General features: G+C 39.2%; 2 protein-coding genes across 3 annotated transcripts in view; both read left to right on the top strand.

Annotated features, from left to right (window-relative positions):
- Positions 1–7750, top strand: part of gnas (GNAS complex locus) — a 30263-nt gene extending 22513 nt beyond the window's left edge. The window contains exons 6-12 of the mRNA XM_008414865.2: positions 1963–2017; positions 2343–2416; positions 2571–2629; positions 2725–2845; positions 3356–3486; positions 4634–4701; positions 5589–7750. Coding sequence (XP_008413087.1) covers positions 1963–2017; positions 2343–2416; positions 2571–2629; positions 2725–2845; positions 3356–3486; positions 4634–4701; positions 5589–5735 — 655 coding nt within the window. The 3' untranslated portion in view covers positions 5736–7750. The remainder of the gene's footprint in view (positions 1–1962; positions 2018–2342; positions 2417–2570; positions 2630–2724; positions 2846–3355; positions 3487–4633; positions 4702–5588) is intronic.
- A 3146-nt stretch (positions 7751–10896) lies between these two features.
- On the top strand, positions 10897–16989 carry LOC103468029 (vesicle-associated membrane protein-associated protein B-like). Of its 2 annotated transcripts, none has more exons than XM_008414864.2 (6): positions 10897–11167; positions 12554–12706; positions 13697–13800; positions 14007–14087; positions 14931–15062; positions 15857–16989. In XM_008414864.2, exons 1-6 carry the CDS (start codon positions 11110–11112, stop codon positions 16022–16024), a joined length of 696 nt encoding a protein of 231 aa, XP_008413086.1. In that variant the 5' UTR covers positions 10897–11109; the 3' UTR covers positions 16025–16989. The 2 variants fall into 2 exon arrangements, with proteins under 2 accessions (XP_008413086.1, XP_008413085.1); XM_008414863.2 differs by having other exon boundaries at positions 14883–15062.
- Positions 16990–18458: the final 1469 nt, after the last annotated feature.

Below are 18458 nucleotides of genomic sequence, written 5' to 3'. Positions count from 1 at the left end.
CAAAATCCCATTTAAACCCATCGAAGTGACAAAAGACGAGGGCGATGTTTCAGGTCGGCACCTCTGTTCATTACTTTTCACATTCCTCTGTTTACAGTACGAGAGTCCGGCATTAAGTTGGTCCTGAAACATTGCTAACCTCACTCAGAAATCACAAACATTTACTTCAAATCAGCAGCTACGCTGGTGAATTTCCATTTTTGCCGATGTTTTGTCGCTCACGCCGTGGAGGGGGAAGCTTAAGGCTCGAATGTAAAAATGTGTCGGCTGCTGACATTTCCTCTTAGCTGTCCAACAGTTTGGATCAGATTTGACTGGTGTGTGTATTTTCCAAAGCCTCTTCCAGAAATGGCAGAGGGGCAGTGAAACGGCAGCAGTTTTTAGTGTTTGGGAGCAAGCGTGGCTGAGACAGTCATCTACAGATAAGAGGATGTTTAGAGGAGGAGGAGGCGGGGAGGATACCTTAAGTCATTCATCTTCAGTCTAACTTGTATTGGATTTATATGTTGTCCTCCATTCAAAAAAGAAAAGACTTGAAGAGCAAGAAAATATCCCTTCTCTCTTATCTCCCCTCACATGTTTCAGGTAGTCCAGTCCGGCGTTTTGTTCCCTCACACGTCCAGCACAAAAACACAAACTGATCCTGATCCCTGCTCTCATTTTCCTGTTGCTCCTCCTCCATCTTCCGTCTCTTCATTCGTCTGTCTGTCTTTTCTCTGGAGCAGCTCCAGCTGCACAAGATCGGGAGCTGATAGGCTATTAATAGCTCCTGTAGTTGGGTCTCCATGGTTATGGCGCTGCAAGCCCGGGTGGCAGGGAGCTATTTTTGAAATGTGCTCCGTAATGTCAGTCAGAATCCACTTAGCTTTCATCCTGCCTTTTTTTTTTTCTTTTCCCCTTCTTGCTGATCCAGATTTGGAAAATAAAAAAATCTCACTTTTTTTTAAATTCATTTTTTGTTGCTTTTAAAATTAGCATGAAGTTTTGTTTTGTTTTTTTAATGTATTTTTTTCTAATTCCACCAAACCTGAAATTAGAACTACTGTCAGTTTTGTTTGCAGTGCTGTGCAAAAACGACTCAAGCCCCTTGTACTTCTGTTCTCCACATCATCAAATTACAACCACAAGCTGCTTTGCTTTTTATACGGACGATAAGTGATGGACCAACACAAAGCTGAGCTGCGATGCTTACCTTCACAAAAATGCCAAATAGATCCCGTAGAAATATGGATTAGTCTAATTTTTGATTTGTCATTGTTAAGTTAGACCTCACATTACAAATGTTCTAGGAATGTCTGGACTTGTATTACCTTAAAGGTTAGTTTGGTAGTTTTTGCATAAGAGAAAACACAAGTCGTCAAAACATGTTTGTTTTTTTCTTTCTTATATTTCCAATTTGGTAGAATTATAGTATTAAAAAAAGTATTTTCACTTTGTGAAGTGGGAGAAAAAAGCTCAAACATGAATTAAATTGTTTAGAGTGTATTATAAATGTATTTAGAATCAAAGTCAATGGTAGTAAATATGCAAAGAGGAGCTCTAGTTTTAGTATAAAAGGAACATTAAGGAAAAAAATGCAATAATGAAATGGATATCAAAAATAGCTGACTTAATCTAAGAGACATTACTGCAACTTGCATTAGTGCAGCTTAAAAAATATAAAAATTTAAAAGCGCAAATAAAAATCTCAAGGTACCTAGGAGGGTTTAACTTGTATATGTAGTGGAGACGTATGCAAATATAAGGTGTATTTAAGTTAAGAATCTGAGTTGGGACCTCCAAATTTAATTACAACTAAATAAGGCAGATGTCAAATTTCTAAGCCTTTGAGGGAACACCGTCAGGATGCAGCCATTATTTTAAGTTCAACTGGAATGTTTTCTAACCTCATCTTTATGTACGTATTTTTGTGCCTTAAATGAACATCATGTTCCTTACCCTGCTGTCCGTGTTTCCTTCCAGCTTTCTAGACAAGATCGACATTGTGAAACAGAACGACTACACTCCAACAGATCAGGTGGGTTATTAACACTTTTCTAAATGCTGGTCCATATTTTAGCAACAAAAATGTGGTGTCTCTGCCGAGCAATTCACATCTGTGTCAGTGAGTTTATACATATAGCTCCATTTAAAAACATATATTTTCAAGTTGAGGATCACCAATTTATTTGCAGAAATGTATAATCACACCAGTCCAGTCATATGGGGAGTTGCACTCAATTAAATTGTCAAATTCGACAACATTGCGTCATCCGTAGAGGGAGAACATGGAGCCATTGGCAGCAATAAATCCTCTTGAAGCAAAGCCTTTTTAATGTTTTGTGTTTTGCTTTCCTCCCCAGGATTTGCTTCGATGCAGAGTTTTGACTTCGGGGATCTTCGAAACAAGATTTCAAGTCGACAAAGTCAATTTCCAGTAAGTAAAAGTAACAAGAAGATCCAGTCTTGTCTTTCTAGACACTTTCTTACTGCTTCATGGTGAACATCAGAATGAAAACACCAGTTTCTCCAGACGATGGCAGTGTTGCGCATGTTTTGAAGTCTCCATGTGTCTTGTTTGATCTTCACAGTATGTTTGATGTTGGGGGTCAGAGAGACGAGCGCAGGAAATGGATTCAGTGCTTTAACGGTAAGCACTCCTTCCTCTCGCCTTACTTTTTTATTTTATACTGCATGTGTAATTCAGCTTTTTTTCTTTCTTTCTTTTTTTTTTTCGGTCCACAGACGTGACGGCCATCATCTTTGTCGTGGCCAGTAGCAGTTACAACATGGTGATCAGAGAGGACAATCAGACCAATCGACTACAGGAGGCCCTCAACCTCTTCAAGAACATCTGGAACAACAGGTGATGGCAACAGGAAGTTCACTTCATCTTTTGCAAAAGATAATATTTAGTGAAATATTTTAACTACATATTTATCTCCTACTTGCCAGATAGGAGAGCCGATTTTTTGATGTTCCAACTTTTTTTCTTTTTCCTTTTTACATTTCTTTCTCTAACATATCTGAGCATTTTGTTGTTGTTGTTGAATTGAATTAAAAAAAGGCCACAGTACAGGTGGGAAAAGTTTAGCAATGATTCATCTAAAGAGTCACTCAATATATGATTAGAAATATTTGACTATGCAGCAGCACATTGGCCCTTTTAATGTCTTTCTAAAGATCAATATTCAGGAATCAGTCAGCTGATTATGAACTGGATTTGAACCTTGTTGATTAATACTGCAGATTTATTTGGAATATACCATAAAATGACCTGGGAAAAGCTATACATTTTCGTTCGGAATAGTTCTGAGTTTTAAAGCGGAGGTTGTGTGGGACTCTCGTAACGCTCAGGTTTGTTTTGCCGTTGCAGGTGGCTGCGGACCATTTCTGTCATTTTGTTCCTAAATAAACAGGACCTGCTTGCAGAGAAAGTACTGGCAGGGAAATCTAAAATTGAGGAATACTTCCCTGAATTTGCTCGCTATACTACACCTGATGACGGTAAGGGGGTCAGAAACAGACACACTCTTTTGACTGCCTGCACAATGACACCTGAACAAATAAATATAAAGACCTATACAAATATAAAATACTTTTGTCTGTCAATATATTTTACCGGGCTGCACAATGGCGCAGTTGGTAGAGCTGTTGCCTTGCAGCAAGAAGGTTCTGGGTTCAATTCCCGGCCCCAGTCTTTCTGCATGGAGTTAGCATGTTCTCCCTGTGCATGCATGGGTTTTCTCCGGGTACTCCGGTTTCCTCCCACAGTCCAAAAACATGACCTGTGTGTCTCTGTGTTGCCCTGCGACAGACTGGCGACCTGTCCAGGGTGAACCCCGCCTCTCGCCTGGAACGTTAGCTGGAGATGGGCACCAGCAACCCTCCCGACCCCACTAAGGGACAAGGGTGTAAAGAAAATGGATGGATGGAATATATTTTACCCAAAACTCCTTAGCTGGCTTTTTTATATATATATATATATATAATATATATATATATATATATATCAACCCAGTTCAAATTAACTAAAGGATTGCACTTAAGCAATAAAATGTTTATATTGTTATTTTAAAAAAAGGATGTGAATGATTGTATTTCTGATATTGTATAGATAAGGTGGTTTAATAAAGTTTCTACAGAATGTGCCTATTTATTTATCCAATAATTGTCAGAATAACCAATAGATCAATAAGTCGATTCGTAAAATAATCTGTAGTTTCAGCCTGAAAAAATGCAAAAAAAAGCAAAGAGATATCATTTATCATAACCTGAATATTTGTTAGTTTAGATGTAAATATTATGAATTCTGAATGATGTGTAGTTAAAGTTAGCATTAATGCCAAAACCCTAAGGTAAAATAGTCGCGGCAGGATTAGGAATTTGACTCCGAAAAGTATTTTGCATGACAGAAACGGTCGAGAGCTCAGGAGTGTCCCAGTCACTGACCAACTATGCAAATGTTAGTTTTCAAGTTGCTTTGTAATTTAAACTTCTGCTATAGCGAAACACTTGGAGATGTGTTCGTTGCACATAATGAACACAGTATGCCCGACGTGTCAAAAGATGTTCTTCCACGCTGCCGTGCATACTCCTAATCCCCGTACGGTGGAAACCTCAGATAATCTGTGTTTTCTCTTTTGTCCGACAGCGACACCAGAACCCGGAGAAGATCCTCGCGTTACAAGAGCAAAGTACTTCATAAGAGATGAGTTCCTAGTAAGTCCTTGTGCTGAACTTGTGTTGCGCTTGAACTGGGATTGATATTTTGAGTTGCTGTGTGCCAACGATAAAAGTGAAGAGAACCATGTATTGCTTGTTTTTTAGCTAACTGCAATCATATCTCCACAAACATAAATTCTGCTCTTGAAAAACATTCCCATTTGTAAAATGTTTCTTCTCGCATAAAAAAAGAGGAATTTGTATCACTAAACAGCAAACAGTAGCTGCATTTAATCATATTTTTTGGTACTTATTTCTGCTCTCATTGAACAAACAGCAGAGAACATAGAAAAAGTGACATTCCTGACAGTTTTTTTTTTATTTTGATGATGATGATTAATCAAAATTGTTATACTGCATAATAATGAAATCAGATCAGATGTGTAAATATGTGTAACGTGGGCATATTTGCATGAGTCTATTGGGAATATGATTTAATAAGTGTTGTCTTCTTCCTACTTCTTTGTGTACTGGATATGAAAGTCTTGGAATTGTTGTGTTTGACTATTATATTTATTTATTTATTTATTTATTTGTAATTATTTTATGTCTGACATTTTACTTGTTCGAAATAAGCAATGGTTTAATTTATGATAGGAAATGTATTATGATAAATGATAAGATAAACGGCCGCTGTTAAGTTGAACAATATTTCTATATTTTCTGAACGTCCAGTCAGATGAAGTCGCTTGCTAATGCGTATAGTCTGCTGTGTGAAGGACAGCACTATTAATTTATTCCAGTCCAGAGTTTTCTGATTTCTGTAATAGACTTATCCTTTTTTTTTTTATGCATCTGCTTTATTTAGAATTTTGAAAATATGAAACGATGCCTTCAGGAAGAGGTCAATGACTTTGTATCATTTTTCTTTCACCGCCTTGCAGAGGATCAGCACGGCGAGCGCGGACGGGAGGCACTACTGCTACCCCCACTTCACCTGCGCCGTCGACACGGAAAACATCCGCAGGGTCTTCAACGACTGTCGAGACATCATCCAGCGGATGCACCTGCGGCAGTACGAGCTGTTGTGATGGGAACGCCAAAAAAAAAAAAACAACCATCGTCTCCGTTTAAAAACAGGAAAAAAAAAAAAAGAAGACACTGAACACTGGGTCTCTGAACTCCCCTCTTCCACCGATGTGTGTTAGTGCCTGCTGCAAAAAAACGAGGCCAAAGTACACACACACGCGCACACACACACACCATAAACCCAGAGCTTACCCCTGATGCAACGTCCCCATGTGATGTGGGATTTGAAAAGGGTGTCAGGGGATGAAAAGAGAAGTAAAATAAAGACTCAAACCTCCAGCTTCAGCCATATTCCGAGCTCCTCACCTTTTTTTGTTTTTTGTTTTGTTTTTTTAAGTCAAGTATTGTCCCCCGTCACCCTCCTGAGAGCGGCCCAGACTGGACAGTTTAGAGATTTTGTTACATCTGCGTCGACGAAAACCAAGAGAGCTAAAAATAAAAAATAAAAAAAAAACGTCTGGAAAGAGAACTGTTGAAATACTGCAAATAGAGAATAAATGTGTCACCAATAGATCAGCAGAACACTGTATCTAACGAAATAAATAAAAAAACAAAATGGAATTTAAAAAACAAAAAAGTAAACATTAAGAAAACACACACACACACACACAAGCACTGTGCTCAGGACTTAACTTGAACCGTGTAACACCAAACCTTCCCGTCGCTCACAGACATCTTGGGATCCGGCACATCGCTCCTGCTTTCTGGACAGGAAGGCGGATCCTCCGCTCTGTTCTCAAGCCGCTGGGCTCTGTCGAGGTGCCAACTCCTTCATCCCGAGTGAGATTTTGAGGTTTTAAACGGATCGACTAGAACGAACGCTCGGGGAGGAGGGGAAAAGAGGAGCTGTTGGCGAGACGACGCCGGGCTCGGGGCTCGCTGACTCTTCTTTTGGAGCCGTTTCGCCACCCGACTCTGCCTCGTCGGCAGCGGAGCCAAACTAAGGAGAACATGTTGAATTTAAAAGAGAGACAGAGTGAGGGGGGGGGGCGGAAGAGAAACAAAAAAATTGCCAACTTTTGTGGAATCAAAGAGGACGAGGCTGCATCCTCCAAACAGTACAGTACCGTATAAATTAACAAGAACTCTCATCCTGTTTTACTGTCTCCACAGCTGTTTTTGTCTGTGTAGACTTAGTGCCATTGTGCCCTGTGTGCTCATTCTTTATCTGTTTTGCCTACTCTCCATCCTTTTTTTGTTTTTTGTTTCTCACCCCCTCTTTTGCTCCTCACCTCTTCCCACCTGCACCTTCCTCAAAGTGTTTTTGTTTTAAGTGAAAATTGAAATGTTACAACAACCCAGAACTTTGGAAAAAGAAGACGGCAAACTCCCCCACACCCTACGCCTCCTCCCACCCTGATTTTTTTTTTTTTTTTTTTTGTATTCATGTGGTTAAACGCCCCGCCACCCCGCTGCCTCCCTGCCATTCCTCTCCCATCATTCCTCCCGCTGACCTCCTGCTTCTTTGTATGTACGTCTTTACTTTACTGCTGAACTATTATTCTTGTACAGACTGTAAAATGTATTATTTTGTACAACTTTATTGAAGAAAAAAAAAACCAAGAGTTAACTTTTAGAAGATCCCTGTGCCTTGATCACGACTGTACGTGTGTAATGAGCTAAAGTGGGTGTCATACTGCGCTGTATAGCTTGGCCAATCCTCCTCCTGACTCCTCACCATCCTCGCTTTTCTCTCCCCCTCGTCTTTCTTTAAAACCGCCCCTTTCTGTATCTTCCCCATCTTGCTCTCTCTGTCCTCGCTTTTCCTCCTCAGAGACGACAAAAAACCATGTGTAGCTTTTGTAGTTCTTTTGTTTTGTTTTGTCCCCCCCCCCCCCCCCAATTCTCCCGTTATGATTTAAATGTCTATTTTTGAATCCATATACCCCAAAAAGATAAATATATGAAATGTATATGGGTTTAAAAAAAAAAGTATTTTATTAGAATCAAATGAACCTTGACAAATTGTACACTTGACAGTGTGCGTATTGCTATAACTTAAATCCTTTCAACTAAAGTTGTGTTCGGGTTTCTTTTGTTTTTCTTCTATTCCAGAGAACGTTTTTTTTCTTTTCTTTTTTTTTTTGTTTTTCCAAAGAATGCACTGGAGGTGACTGATACCCGTTTCACAATACTTAAATGATAAAAAAGAGGAAAAAAAAGACAAAAATAAATCGGTTTAGTTTGTTTTTGCAAAGCAAAGGCAGCCTGTATGTTATTGGTTAATCTGTGCCCTCGTCTTTGTTGAATGTACACTTTAAACCTGATTTCACTTTAAGGACAAACTACTCTAATAAATAAAATTCTAAGAAATATGGCCTGCAGCTGTAGACGGCTACAGGCCGGTCATTTAAGCCAAGAAGCACACTGCACTATTTTCTGCTCTCACAACCTGCATTTGTCGTTTTTACCGTTATCACTTCAGTTTGATCAGTGGGGAGGGACGTCGTAAATCTGTGCCCGGGGAAGTGAAGTTTCCCGTTGGTTTACCCGACGTTTCCTCTTCAGATAGGGAGTCTGTTTAATTTCGGCTAGCATCAATGCAAAGCGCATCTCTGACGGGAGCACAGCAAGTTGTGGAGCACATCGCTATCCCCAATAACGGCGCTCGAAGGTTTTGCTGGTGGATTCCGCAAAGAAAAATTCAAGTATTTCAGCAAATTGTCTTGAACCACAGCAGCATGAACCTGTGTAACATATCTCACAATATATTTGAATTTGTTTTATGGGGGAGTGGTGGACAATATTTAGGTGCATCTCAAGAAAAGGAAAGAAATTAAAGTACATTTATTCCTCTATTTCAGTTCACAAAGTGGATCTTTTATGGATTAATTACACAGAGATACATTTCAGTGTTTTATTTCACTTTTGATTTGTAGTTTCTGACAATACTTTTATGGAAGAATAGACAACTTTCACAAGTCAGGTAAGCAGCAAAAATGTATTGCTCAAGAATCAGAGTATTGTAACCAAGCTTAATCATGGAAAGTTAAGTGGAAGAATAAACGTCAGCTGCTGGAGTCTGTAAGACTGCTGAAACGGAGACAAAGTCAGAAGCTTCCACTTCGACTGACTGCAACGGCAGGATTGTTGTTCAGTGGTTCAAAGTTTGTTTGTTTTTTCAGCTGAAAATAAATTTTGCGTTTCATCATTACCCCAGAATCGGGATAGAGAAGAAAAGAGAACAAGTTGCTTGATGTGCAATGTGAATTTTCCACAGGTTGATTTTCTCAAGGTAAAGGTTGGCACAGCCGTCTACCAGGTAGTTTTATAGTGTTTTATGCTTCTTTCTCCTTTTTTTGTTAAAAACTGCATTTAGACTTTTCATTGGTTAAAAGCATAAAATGGGATATGTATACACTATATAACTATATCATCTGAGTGTCAATAATCTGACTTCAACTTGTTGAATTTACTGAAATGAGTTCTAATCTGAGAAAAAAAAAATCTCTTTTGAGACACTAAAACGATGAAAAAAGTCTGTTCCTTAAATTTTATCATTTCCAATTAGCTCCAGTTTCTTCCAGTACATTTGAGTCATAGGCAGAGTTACATGCAGTCGCATGCAACCTTATTACATGCAATAAGGTTCATGTTGCGAATTATTCAAATTAGTGTTTCAGATTGATTAGTGCTTGCATCTCTTCCTTTTTTTATGCTCAACATCACTGGTGCATTTAATACTTTTCAAGTTTTGAAAATATTAGCTACACAAAGGGAATCTGGGAGTTGTTTGTGATTTAGAAGTTTGCAATTTAAATTTTTACAGCTGCTTTTGTGAGCCTCAACGTGATGAGGATTTACACAGAGAAATCTGCGTAATGTCTCGGTGAAGCGGGTGATTAGATGTGATGTTTAAACTTGAAAAGATGTGGATATTAACTCCAGTGGCCCTCCTGGCTCCCCATATGGCCCTCTTGTTTGCCATATTGCAGCTGATAAACTGCGCTGAGATGCAGTTCATCAACACACTGGACTCAGTGAAATGTAAGGTCCAGATTTGTGGCGTTAATCTCAGACATTTGCACTGTTCATTTCTACTTTTCTATCACGTCAAGTGTCGGCATTGGCAGCTGAGCTCAAAATTATTTGTACTTCATGGCAGAATTAGATTTACAGAGATCTTTTACCACAAGAAAAACAACTATGCAGCCCCAGTAGCAGCCAAATAATACTGACTCACAAGATTAAAAATGGAGACCTTCAGAAAACACGCAACATAATACAGCAATAGAAAGAAACATAAGTTAAGAAGTAACTTTTTTTAAATCACTGCACATTTAAAAATCTGTGATTGTTCAGGTCAAAAGTTTGTGTTTTGAAAAACCATAAATTTGCGACTTCACGGACATTTCAAGTGAAAGTTTCATTCAGTAAAACTGAAACATGCAGTGAGCCAGCTTATTTTAAAGGTTTCACAATTACAGCTAATACAGTAACAATTAAATTTTTTACATAATAAAATAAGTCTTTAATGCAGAAATGTTATGATATGCCCTACACATTCATAGGGAAGGCAACCACCACAAGAAGGTAAGTCACCAAAGGTTACGACTGCAGCAGTGCTGAGCTCAAATTTTGGCAGGGAAGAAAATGACCATAATATCCTTTTATTTTGCAATTATGTTGAGAAAATGTCCTTAAAATGATCCGGTTTTCATTTTTAAAAAGAAAGAAAAAAAGCTTCTTGATCATTGGTTCACAAGCATAATCTATTTCTCCCCACACAGGTTACATCTGGAAAATTAAAGACATCTTACATAAAAACAAATCCTTATTTTACCCCAACTGGTTTACTCACAACATAGTTTTAGTTAATCAGTTGCTCAGCCATGATGGATATTTAATGACATCAAGATTTTGTCACAAAATACGGCAATATAATTCCTATAAATAGGATTTAATTCTGTAATTATGCAATCCCTGCTGGGGTAGGTATTTTACTTAGAAGTGCAGAAGATGAGGTCAAACAATATGTCAAAACTATTGGAAATTCTACCAGTACTAAAACTTGCACCGTTGCGTTGCGGCTGTCAATATATTATACTGTACTTTATTGTGTTGTTCTGTAGCATTTATTTCAATAAAGATTTGAATTAAAAAAAACAGCGGACTTCCTGTTAGCGTAACGCCGTGCGACGTCACCACGCTAAGGCTCCTCCTTCCTCTAGTCGCCGCCGCCGCTAGCATAGTTAGCAGTTAGCTTCCAACAGCTGTCGGTGGAACTCAGTCAGCAAGCCTATCAGTCTAAGTGATTGTGCTCCCTTTAGACGACCGCTGTGTTATCTTCAGGAGCCAGTTGTTTTTCTTTCCTAAGGGTTTTCTGTGGCATTATATTGTTGTCCTCGCCGTCACGATAGACAGAAGTCCTGGGACATGGCCAGACAAGAACAAGTCCTGGTGCTAGAGCCGCCACAGGAACTCAAATTCAGAGGTAACGCTAAGGCGGAGGGCAGGGCCGAAGTTAGGCAGCTAGCTCTAGTCATTAGCCAGTATCTATGTCAGCTGTTAGCCCTTTTATTATGTTGTTTTCTCATTGTGTCTTCAAAAGATGGGGGAAATGTGTTCTTAGTTGGTGACGGATGAAACAGTAAACCTGTTAGTTTATTTGCTCTAACTAGCCGGATAAATTGCTAGCTGTCATTGCAGCGTCAGGACAGGCCGTCCATACCAATACTACAATAATCTTATACGCTTCTTTTACCTTACTATTCATTTTCCGATTATGTGAACTCACAAGTTGACTAATGTGTAGCACAGTTCCTTAAACCGGTTTTGTTGTGAACACATGCGCACCAAGAAGCGGATATTCTAGCATTTTCTACAAAGAGTTTGTCATTGCCTAGCCCCATTACCATGCTTATTGCTCAATGACCTAAGCTTGAAAGCCCAGACTGAAAGCTTTATCGTTCACTCTTAATTTCTAAGTAACCCGATTTCCTTCCCTGATTTGCTGCATTTAATCGGGCTTGTTGTAAAATCAGATGTTGCGTGTGTTTTACTAATGATCATCGTTTTCCCAGATGATTGTCGTTGGGCTCTCCTGTTGCTCTGGAAATTGTTGGACTAGCTTCATTGGATCAGTATAATGGGGGGGGGGGACTCTCTGATTGATTGTTGCAGATCCTTGAATGCTAAGATGAGCCTAGAGAGGACGCGCACACACACACACACACAGTTAGTGATGCTTTGTCTTAACAGTGTGCAGAAAGCACAGTCAGGTTGTTGGCACCAGATGACCTGAAGTTTTAAACAAGAGTTATAAAGCAGAAGCAGACTTTAAAGGCCAAGAGAAAGCAGAAGGTGTTTGACTCGCTCCGTGTTTGTTTTCTGCTGCATTCAATTTCCAACTAAGGGTGGGGCATTAAAAATAAATATTAAAGATGCTGCTGTTTTGGTTTTATTAAAGTCTGATTTTAAACTGAGAACAAAGTTGTTTTACTAGATCCTTCTCATCTGTGTGTCAAACTGTGTTTCCATGTCTTACTTATTGCACCACATTACATTCTATTGAATGCATTTATAGACTGAAAATGCTGGAGTTTTCTGTGTTGATATCTGGATAGAGAAAAATCAAATTTCTCATAACTTACTCACTGATTTCCTTTTCTAGCAAATTGATCGGTCTCTTTGAGAAAGAATAGCTACAAGTTAAGGGACATTCAAATGCTATCTTCTTCATAGCATTTGAAGAAAATGTCTTACATTAAGTTCTTCACAATAGTGAAAATCCAACTTCTACATTTCAACGACTTTTATAACAAACACACAGACCCTCAAGTCACCAAGGTTTTTGTTTTTTTTTCTATCCCCGCTGCAGGTCCATTTACAGATGTTGTCACTGCCACGCTGAAGCTCACTAATCCCACAGACAGGAATGTCTGTTTCAAAGTTAAGACAACTGCACCTCGCAGATACTGTGTGCGTCCGAACAGCGGCATCATCGACGCTGGAACCTCCATAAATGTTTCTGGTTTGTAAACATATTTTGTTGAATATTTTCATTTGCGTGGAAAAATTGTGTCAACGCCTCATACTAGTAACAAGATTTAACGTTCTGAATGGAGTTTTAACCTGATTTGAAGCGCGACATTTGCTATCTAAAGAAACATTTGATTCTACTGAGAAAACAAAATGTTGTATTTATTGATTATTTCATCCTAAATATATCTATATTAGTTCTACCTAATGTGCAATGGTGCAAGATTTGGCACAATACAACTTTTTCATTGAAGCTTGAAATTATAAATCCTTTTTGTCAGCAACCTTTTATTACATAAAATGGCAGAAGTCATCAGGAAGTATAAAAGTCTTAAACCATTTTTATTTTAATATTTATTTTATGATCTTCGGAAGTATGGTTTCAGGTTTTCTGAATGTGTTTCAAAGCTGTTGCTATTATTACTGTGATTGCTTTTCCCCCCAGCTTCATCTCATCACTTTAAAAGTTATAGTGTTCGTGATTTTTTTAAGCAGCTTAACTCAAACCTATGAATTATTCAGACATAAAGCCTCCTAAACCTAATGGATAAATCAGGGTTACAGTATCTATGTGAAATAAATAAGAATAAAACAATTTTAAATGTATTTTGTAGATGCCTTCTTGCTAGCCTCTTCTTATAAAGATGCAGTTTCCTCCAAAGTCTTTAGCTCTATAAAAGGCTTGACCACTTTAACACAAACTGTGTATTTTAGATCAACAAGATGATTACAAATGGCAAAAACAGAAAGTACAAGTTAGGTTTTTGTTTTTAGAGCTTTCATTTGTGATAGTTTTTGTTTTATTGTTTTTTTTGTTTTGTTTTGTAAGCCCATGTTTCCAGTGTCCTCAACTAGTCCTCTTCCTATTAGATTTAGGGTCTGTATTGATTTCAAAATGTTTCCTTATAAGGCATCTATATATTTTCAAGTTGCAGAATATGAGCAGTATTGATTGTATTTCATCATCTCCTCTGCTCCACAGTCATGCTGCAGCCGTTTGAGTACGACCCCAACGAGAAGAGTAAGCATAAATTCATGGTGCAGTCTATTCTGGCTCCCAGAGACATGACCGACATGGAAGGAGTTGTGAGTATTAAGCATTAAGTTGATTCATGAACCTAAAGATGGATTTAAGCGTGATTCTGTCTCTTTCACTCTGTACATTCATCTGAAAAAAAGATGAAATGTAGTTCTGTTGATGTTATCTAGAGTTGAGGACAACAGTTTAGTTGCAGCAGCATCAAAGAAGTCTGACTGAACGACAAGTGAATCCTGTTTGTTTGTGTTTGCAGTGGAAGGAGGCCAAACCTGAGGAGCTGATGGACTCAAAGTTAAGATGTGCATTTGAGATGCCTCTAGAAAATGACAAAACTGTAAGTATGAGTTAGTTTTTTTTTCCACATTCATATATTTTTGCTCACCACTGCATACATTTTTGTCAAATACAGATAAGTGTCATTTTGTCATTCACACTATCCTGAGAGAAACGGATGTTTCTGTAATGAGTTCAACAATAAATGTCACATGTTGGTGAAATAGATTTTTGTCATGTTTTCAGTATCGTTCCAGTGTCCAGAGTCATTCATTACATGATGTTTGTATTAGGGGTTGCACCAATTAGTCGACTAGTCGATTCTTTTCTCTGCAATGACTTTTTTCTGTGCCAGTCGACTAGTCGCTATCACATGACAAAATAGATTTTTTCAAGGAAATGGAAAAAAGGTGAAGTAGGTGAGTTTGTCAGAAAGCTCAAATTGTATAAAAATGTTAATTTACCAAAGAGAAACTGAAAATGTCAGCATAGGTTACCGCAGTAGGGGCGTTGCGTGGCGCAGTGGTTAGCGCGGCGCCCTCATGTTGAGACTTTAGCCCACGGTCTGGAGTCCGACTCCCGTCCTCAGTTTGCTGGTTCGCCTCCAAGTAGTTGTGAAGCATTTTGCGCTTACGTCACTATGACGTCACAGTGACTAGTCGACATCATGATTTAGTTGACCTTAAAAAATATGTAGTCGTTCAACCCCTAGTTTGTATTCATACACGTCTTGTGCCTGAATCTCACTCCCCGCCGCGTCGGCATGTTTTCTTTTTTTTTTCCCTTATTCCACTTCTCCTTCTTCCTCGCTCACTGCCATTCCACCCGCCCACCCCCACCCGTTCTCTCTCCGCAGCATGAGAGTGAAAGCATCAAACCTGTGTCTTCCTCTACCTCTGTTAAGACTGAGTACTCTGCACTGCCCAAGTCAGCCAGCGCCTCCCTGGATGACGGGGAGGTGAAGAAGATCATGGAGGAGTGCAGGCAGCTGCAGATGGAGGTGCAGAGGCTACGAGAAGAAAACAAACAGATCCGGGTGAGAAGCGCTGAAACGGTGGCTTCAACAGTTCCAGGCCGATTCCCTCCTGTCTCCCTTTAGGGGAAAAATATATTTCTCAGCCTCAGCAAGGCTAAAGTAAATATTTGGTTAAGTTTAATTTAGAGGAAAATGCGTATTTATACAATGAATATCAATGAGAGTACAGGGGGACATGCTGGTATTTCCAGGTTTTAATCCATATTCGATTGTCTAAATGTTAAATCCTACATTATTTGTCTCCTCCCTTCATGTCTTCATTTCTTTCTTGTTTCATTCCTACTTTTTTCATTCTTTTCTTCCTATTGTACTTCTGTCCTTCCTTTCTTCAGTATTCTTTCTTTCTCTCTTCATTTCCATCTCGCCTTACTTTTTTAAAATGTTCTTTTGTCCTGTTTTCCTTCCTTATTTCCTTTTATCCATTCTGCTTTTTTTTCCTTTCTTCCCCTTGTGCTTTATTCTGTCTTTACTTTTGTTCTTCCTTTCTTTCTTGAATCTTTCATGTTTTTCCTTTTTTTCACTCTAACCCAGTTTCCTTTGTTTTGAGTCTTTATTTTTCTTATCTCCCCAATGACCTTCTTTTCTTCCTCCTTTCAATTTTCCTTACTTTCTTTCAAATTGTCTGTCTTCTCTCCTTTCCTCTGCCCCTCCTTCCTTGTGTCTTTCCTACTTTTATTCCTTTCTTCCTATTGTATGTTTTTCTGTCCTCCTTCCTTGTGGTGTTTGTTTTTTCCCTTCCAGTCTCTAGGTTTTGCAGCCTCCAAGTAAGCTTGTGTGTTTCTTCTTTGCTTTAGGAGGACGACGGTGTGCGGAAGAGAAAGATCACACCGATGGCTGCTTCTCACCCTAACCCCCTGGCTAGCACGGCCATGACGAAGGATGAAGGCTTGAGCACCCGCGTCCTCGCATTGTGCTTGCTCTTCTTTGTGATTGGAGCCATCATTGGCAAGCTGGTCCTTTAGAGACACAGACTGAGCACAGTGACGGACGGACGCAGGAACCAAGGGACGGACAGCGTGTCTTAAAGGGCACGTACCAATGATGGCAACGGGGATGTCTTCTGGGTTTATGTTGATCTGTTTGCTTGTTTTCTTAACATTTAAAGCTACTAGCCAGGGGTTTTCTTCCTTCAACAACTGTGCAATCATGATAAAAACACAGCTGAGGAAAAACAACAAAAAAAAAGTATAATTTTCCACTGCTGGACTTCACAATGTTTTTCTTTTTTTTTTTTAAACGGTGCGACTGACGTAACCCCAGGCAATAAGGGTTAGAGCCGCTGGCTTTAGTGAGCGCTGTGGTGATCGGGCAACACTTAGCAGGCTTTAGGTGTAAATTCAGACCCATAGTAACTTTCTCCCTGAGGAATACAAACAAGATAAAACTAAATTGAAGGTTAGGCTTTTGGAGACAGAGTTTCCATGACTCCCATGATGGACGCTGCTGTCGATGGCGATCCATCGATCGTCTTTAGAGGTTAGTGGCGGTTAATGCTGCTAAATTGGTACGGATCTATTTATATTGTAGTTCACATTTTTCCAATCGATTGGTTTCAGTGCATGTCAGCCATTCGTAAAATGAGTCAATGCCTCGACTAGTATCATGACATGCTGTAGCAGAGCATGCAGTGTCTGAAAACACAAGCCAACCCAACATAGTTTACAAATATACTCGCATAAGCTCTTAGCTGGCTGGAATTTAATTTTTAATTTTTTTTTTCCTCTTCTTACCTCTGGTGTTTATTGAAATTATGGTGTTAGGCTGTACTTTAACAATCATAATGGGACTAACTAGTAGAACCAGGCTGATTATAATCTGTCTTTCTGGTGATTTATTTCTATGGTTTCTCACCATGATGTTTGCATCCGATTCAACAAATAACTTTCTCCCAGCTTTTGAAGAATCTAAATAAATTTGGTGGCTCCAGTTCTGGTGGTAAAACCCTTACTGCTTTAGCTTAGCATGGGTTTGTTTTCCACACCTCCCTGCAACAGCTCTTTACTGCGACTTTAGCAGGAGAGGTGGACAATGAAGCAATTCTGTAAATCGGCGATTGCACTTGAATTGTCTTTAAGTTCTAATTTCCTAACAGAATGCATTAGCCTTGCCACATATTTGTTTTTGTTGTGTTTTTTTTTCAAGCTGTGACTCAAAAGTATTTCTAATCTGATCAGTCATCCCTCTGTGTGTGTTTGTCTCCAAACATCTTGACGTTTTGCAGTAGAATACAAGTACCTTATTTTCCGCACTATAAGGCGCACCTTCAATGAATTACCTATTTTAAAACTTTTTTCATATATAAGGCGCACCGCATTATAAGGTGCATAGAATAGATGCTATAGTTAGGGTTGCCACCCGTCCCGTATCGACTTTTGAGGAAATTGAAGGTTTTTTAGGTGCGCCTTATAGTGCGGAAAATACGGTAACCACATCTGGGCCTTGTTTCAGAAAGCAGGATAGGTGAAAACCTTGCGGAAGTTCTGGAGTAACTGAGCATTTTCTGGGTTTTCGGTTTCAGAAAGCCAGATAGGCGTTTTCCCGAGTCAACTTGCCACCGCAGCTTACTTTTTGAAGCAACCATGCTCAGTATTGACATTGATTATTTGTATTACTGCCAACTGGATTCTGTCAGAAATGTTACTATAGCATCTGAACTGTTAATCTATAGCAGAAGTCACCTCAGAGAGATTTCTAATTTAAGATATGTGTGTCTTCACCTGTCAGGTGACACAAGGGTTCAGTCCCTAGCAGGGCTGCTTGATAAAACATAATATGAAGTGTGTGTTAAATAAGTGTAGCGTCAAGAATATTCTCTGCTGGACCTCGTACATTTACTCTCTGCCCACTAGCGCAGTTTTGCAGCAGCAACAGCACTGCTATCTTTTTTTATTAAATGTTTTTATATTCTCTCTACGTCGTCAGTAAAACTTCTAATTCTGGTGGTGAGAAATGAAGACTTTCAGAGTTATTTTTCTCTCCCGTTGCCATGGTGAATTGCGTCATATGCCTCCCATTGATGCGGTCTTTGTCGTTTTTCCGCGCTCACGGTTAACTCAGGGGTAACTTGACTCAGAATTGAGTTGCCTAGTTGATATCTCCTGCTCTGAAACCCAAAACCCTGAGTATCACTGATCTGGTTTGTTCAGAGTATCTGCCTTCTGCTCAAGCCTCGTTCACCCTGCTTTTTGAAACGGGGCTCTCAAGGGTACATTTGTTTAAAACGGGACGAAAATCACAAAGGGATGTACTCCAATCAGGTAACTTCTGTCTGTTGTGAAGTCACCAGCAGAGGAAGAATTTTATTATACGTGATCTCCAAATAATTAGAACGACGTTATTAGTGGCAAACTATAAAGGGGAGTTAAGTGTAGAAGGTAAACAAAGGAAGGCAGGCCC

Source organism: Poecilia reticulata, linkage group LG7 (assembly GCF_000633615.1).
Source record: "Poecilia reticulata strain Guanapo linkage group LG7, Guppy_female_1.0+MT, whole genome shotgun sequence".
Lineage (NCBI taxonomy): Eukaryota > Metazoa > Chordata > Actinopteri > Cyprinodontiformes > Poeciliidae > Poecilia > Poecilia reticulata.
This window is presented reverse-complemented; position numbering and strand designations above follow the sequence as displayed.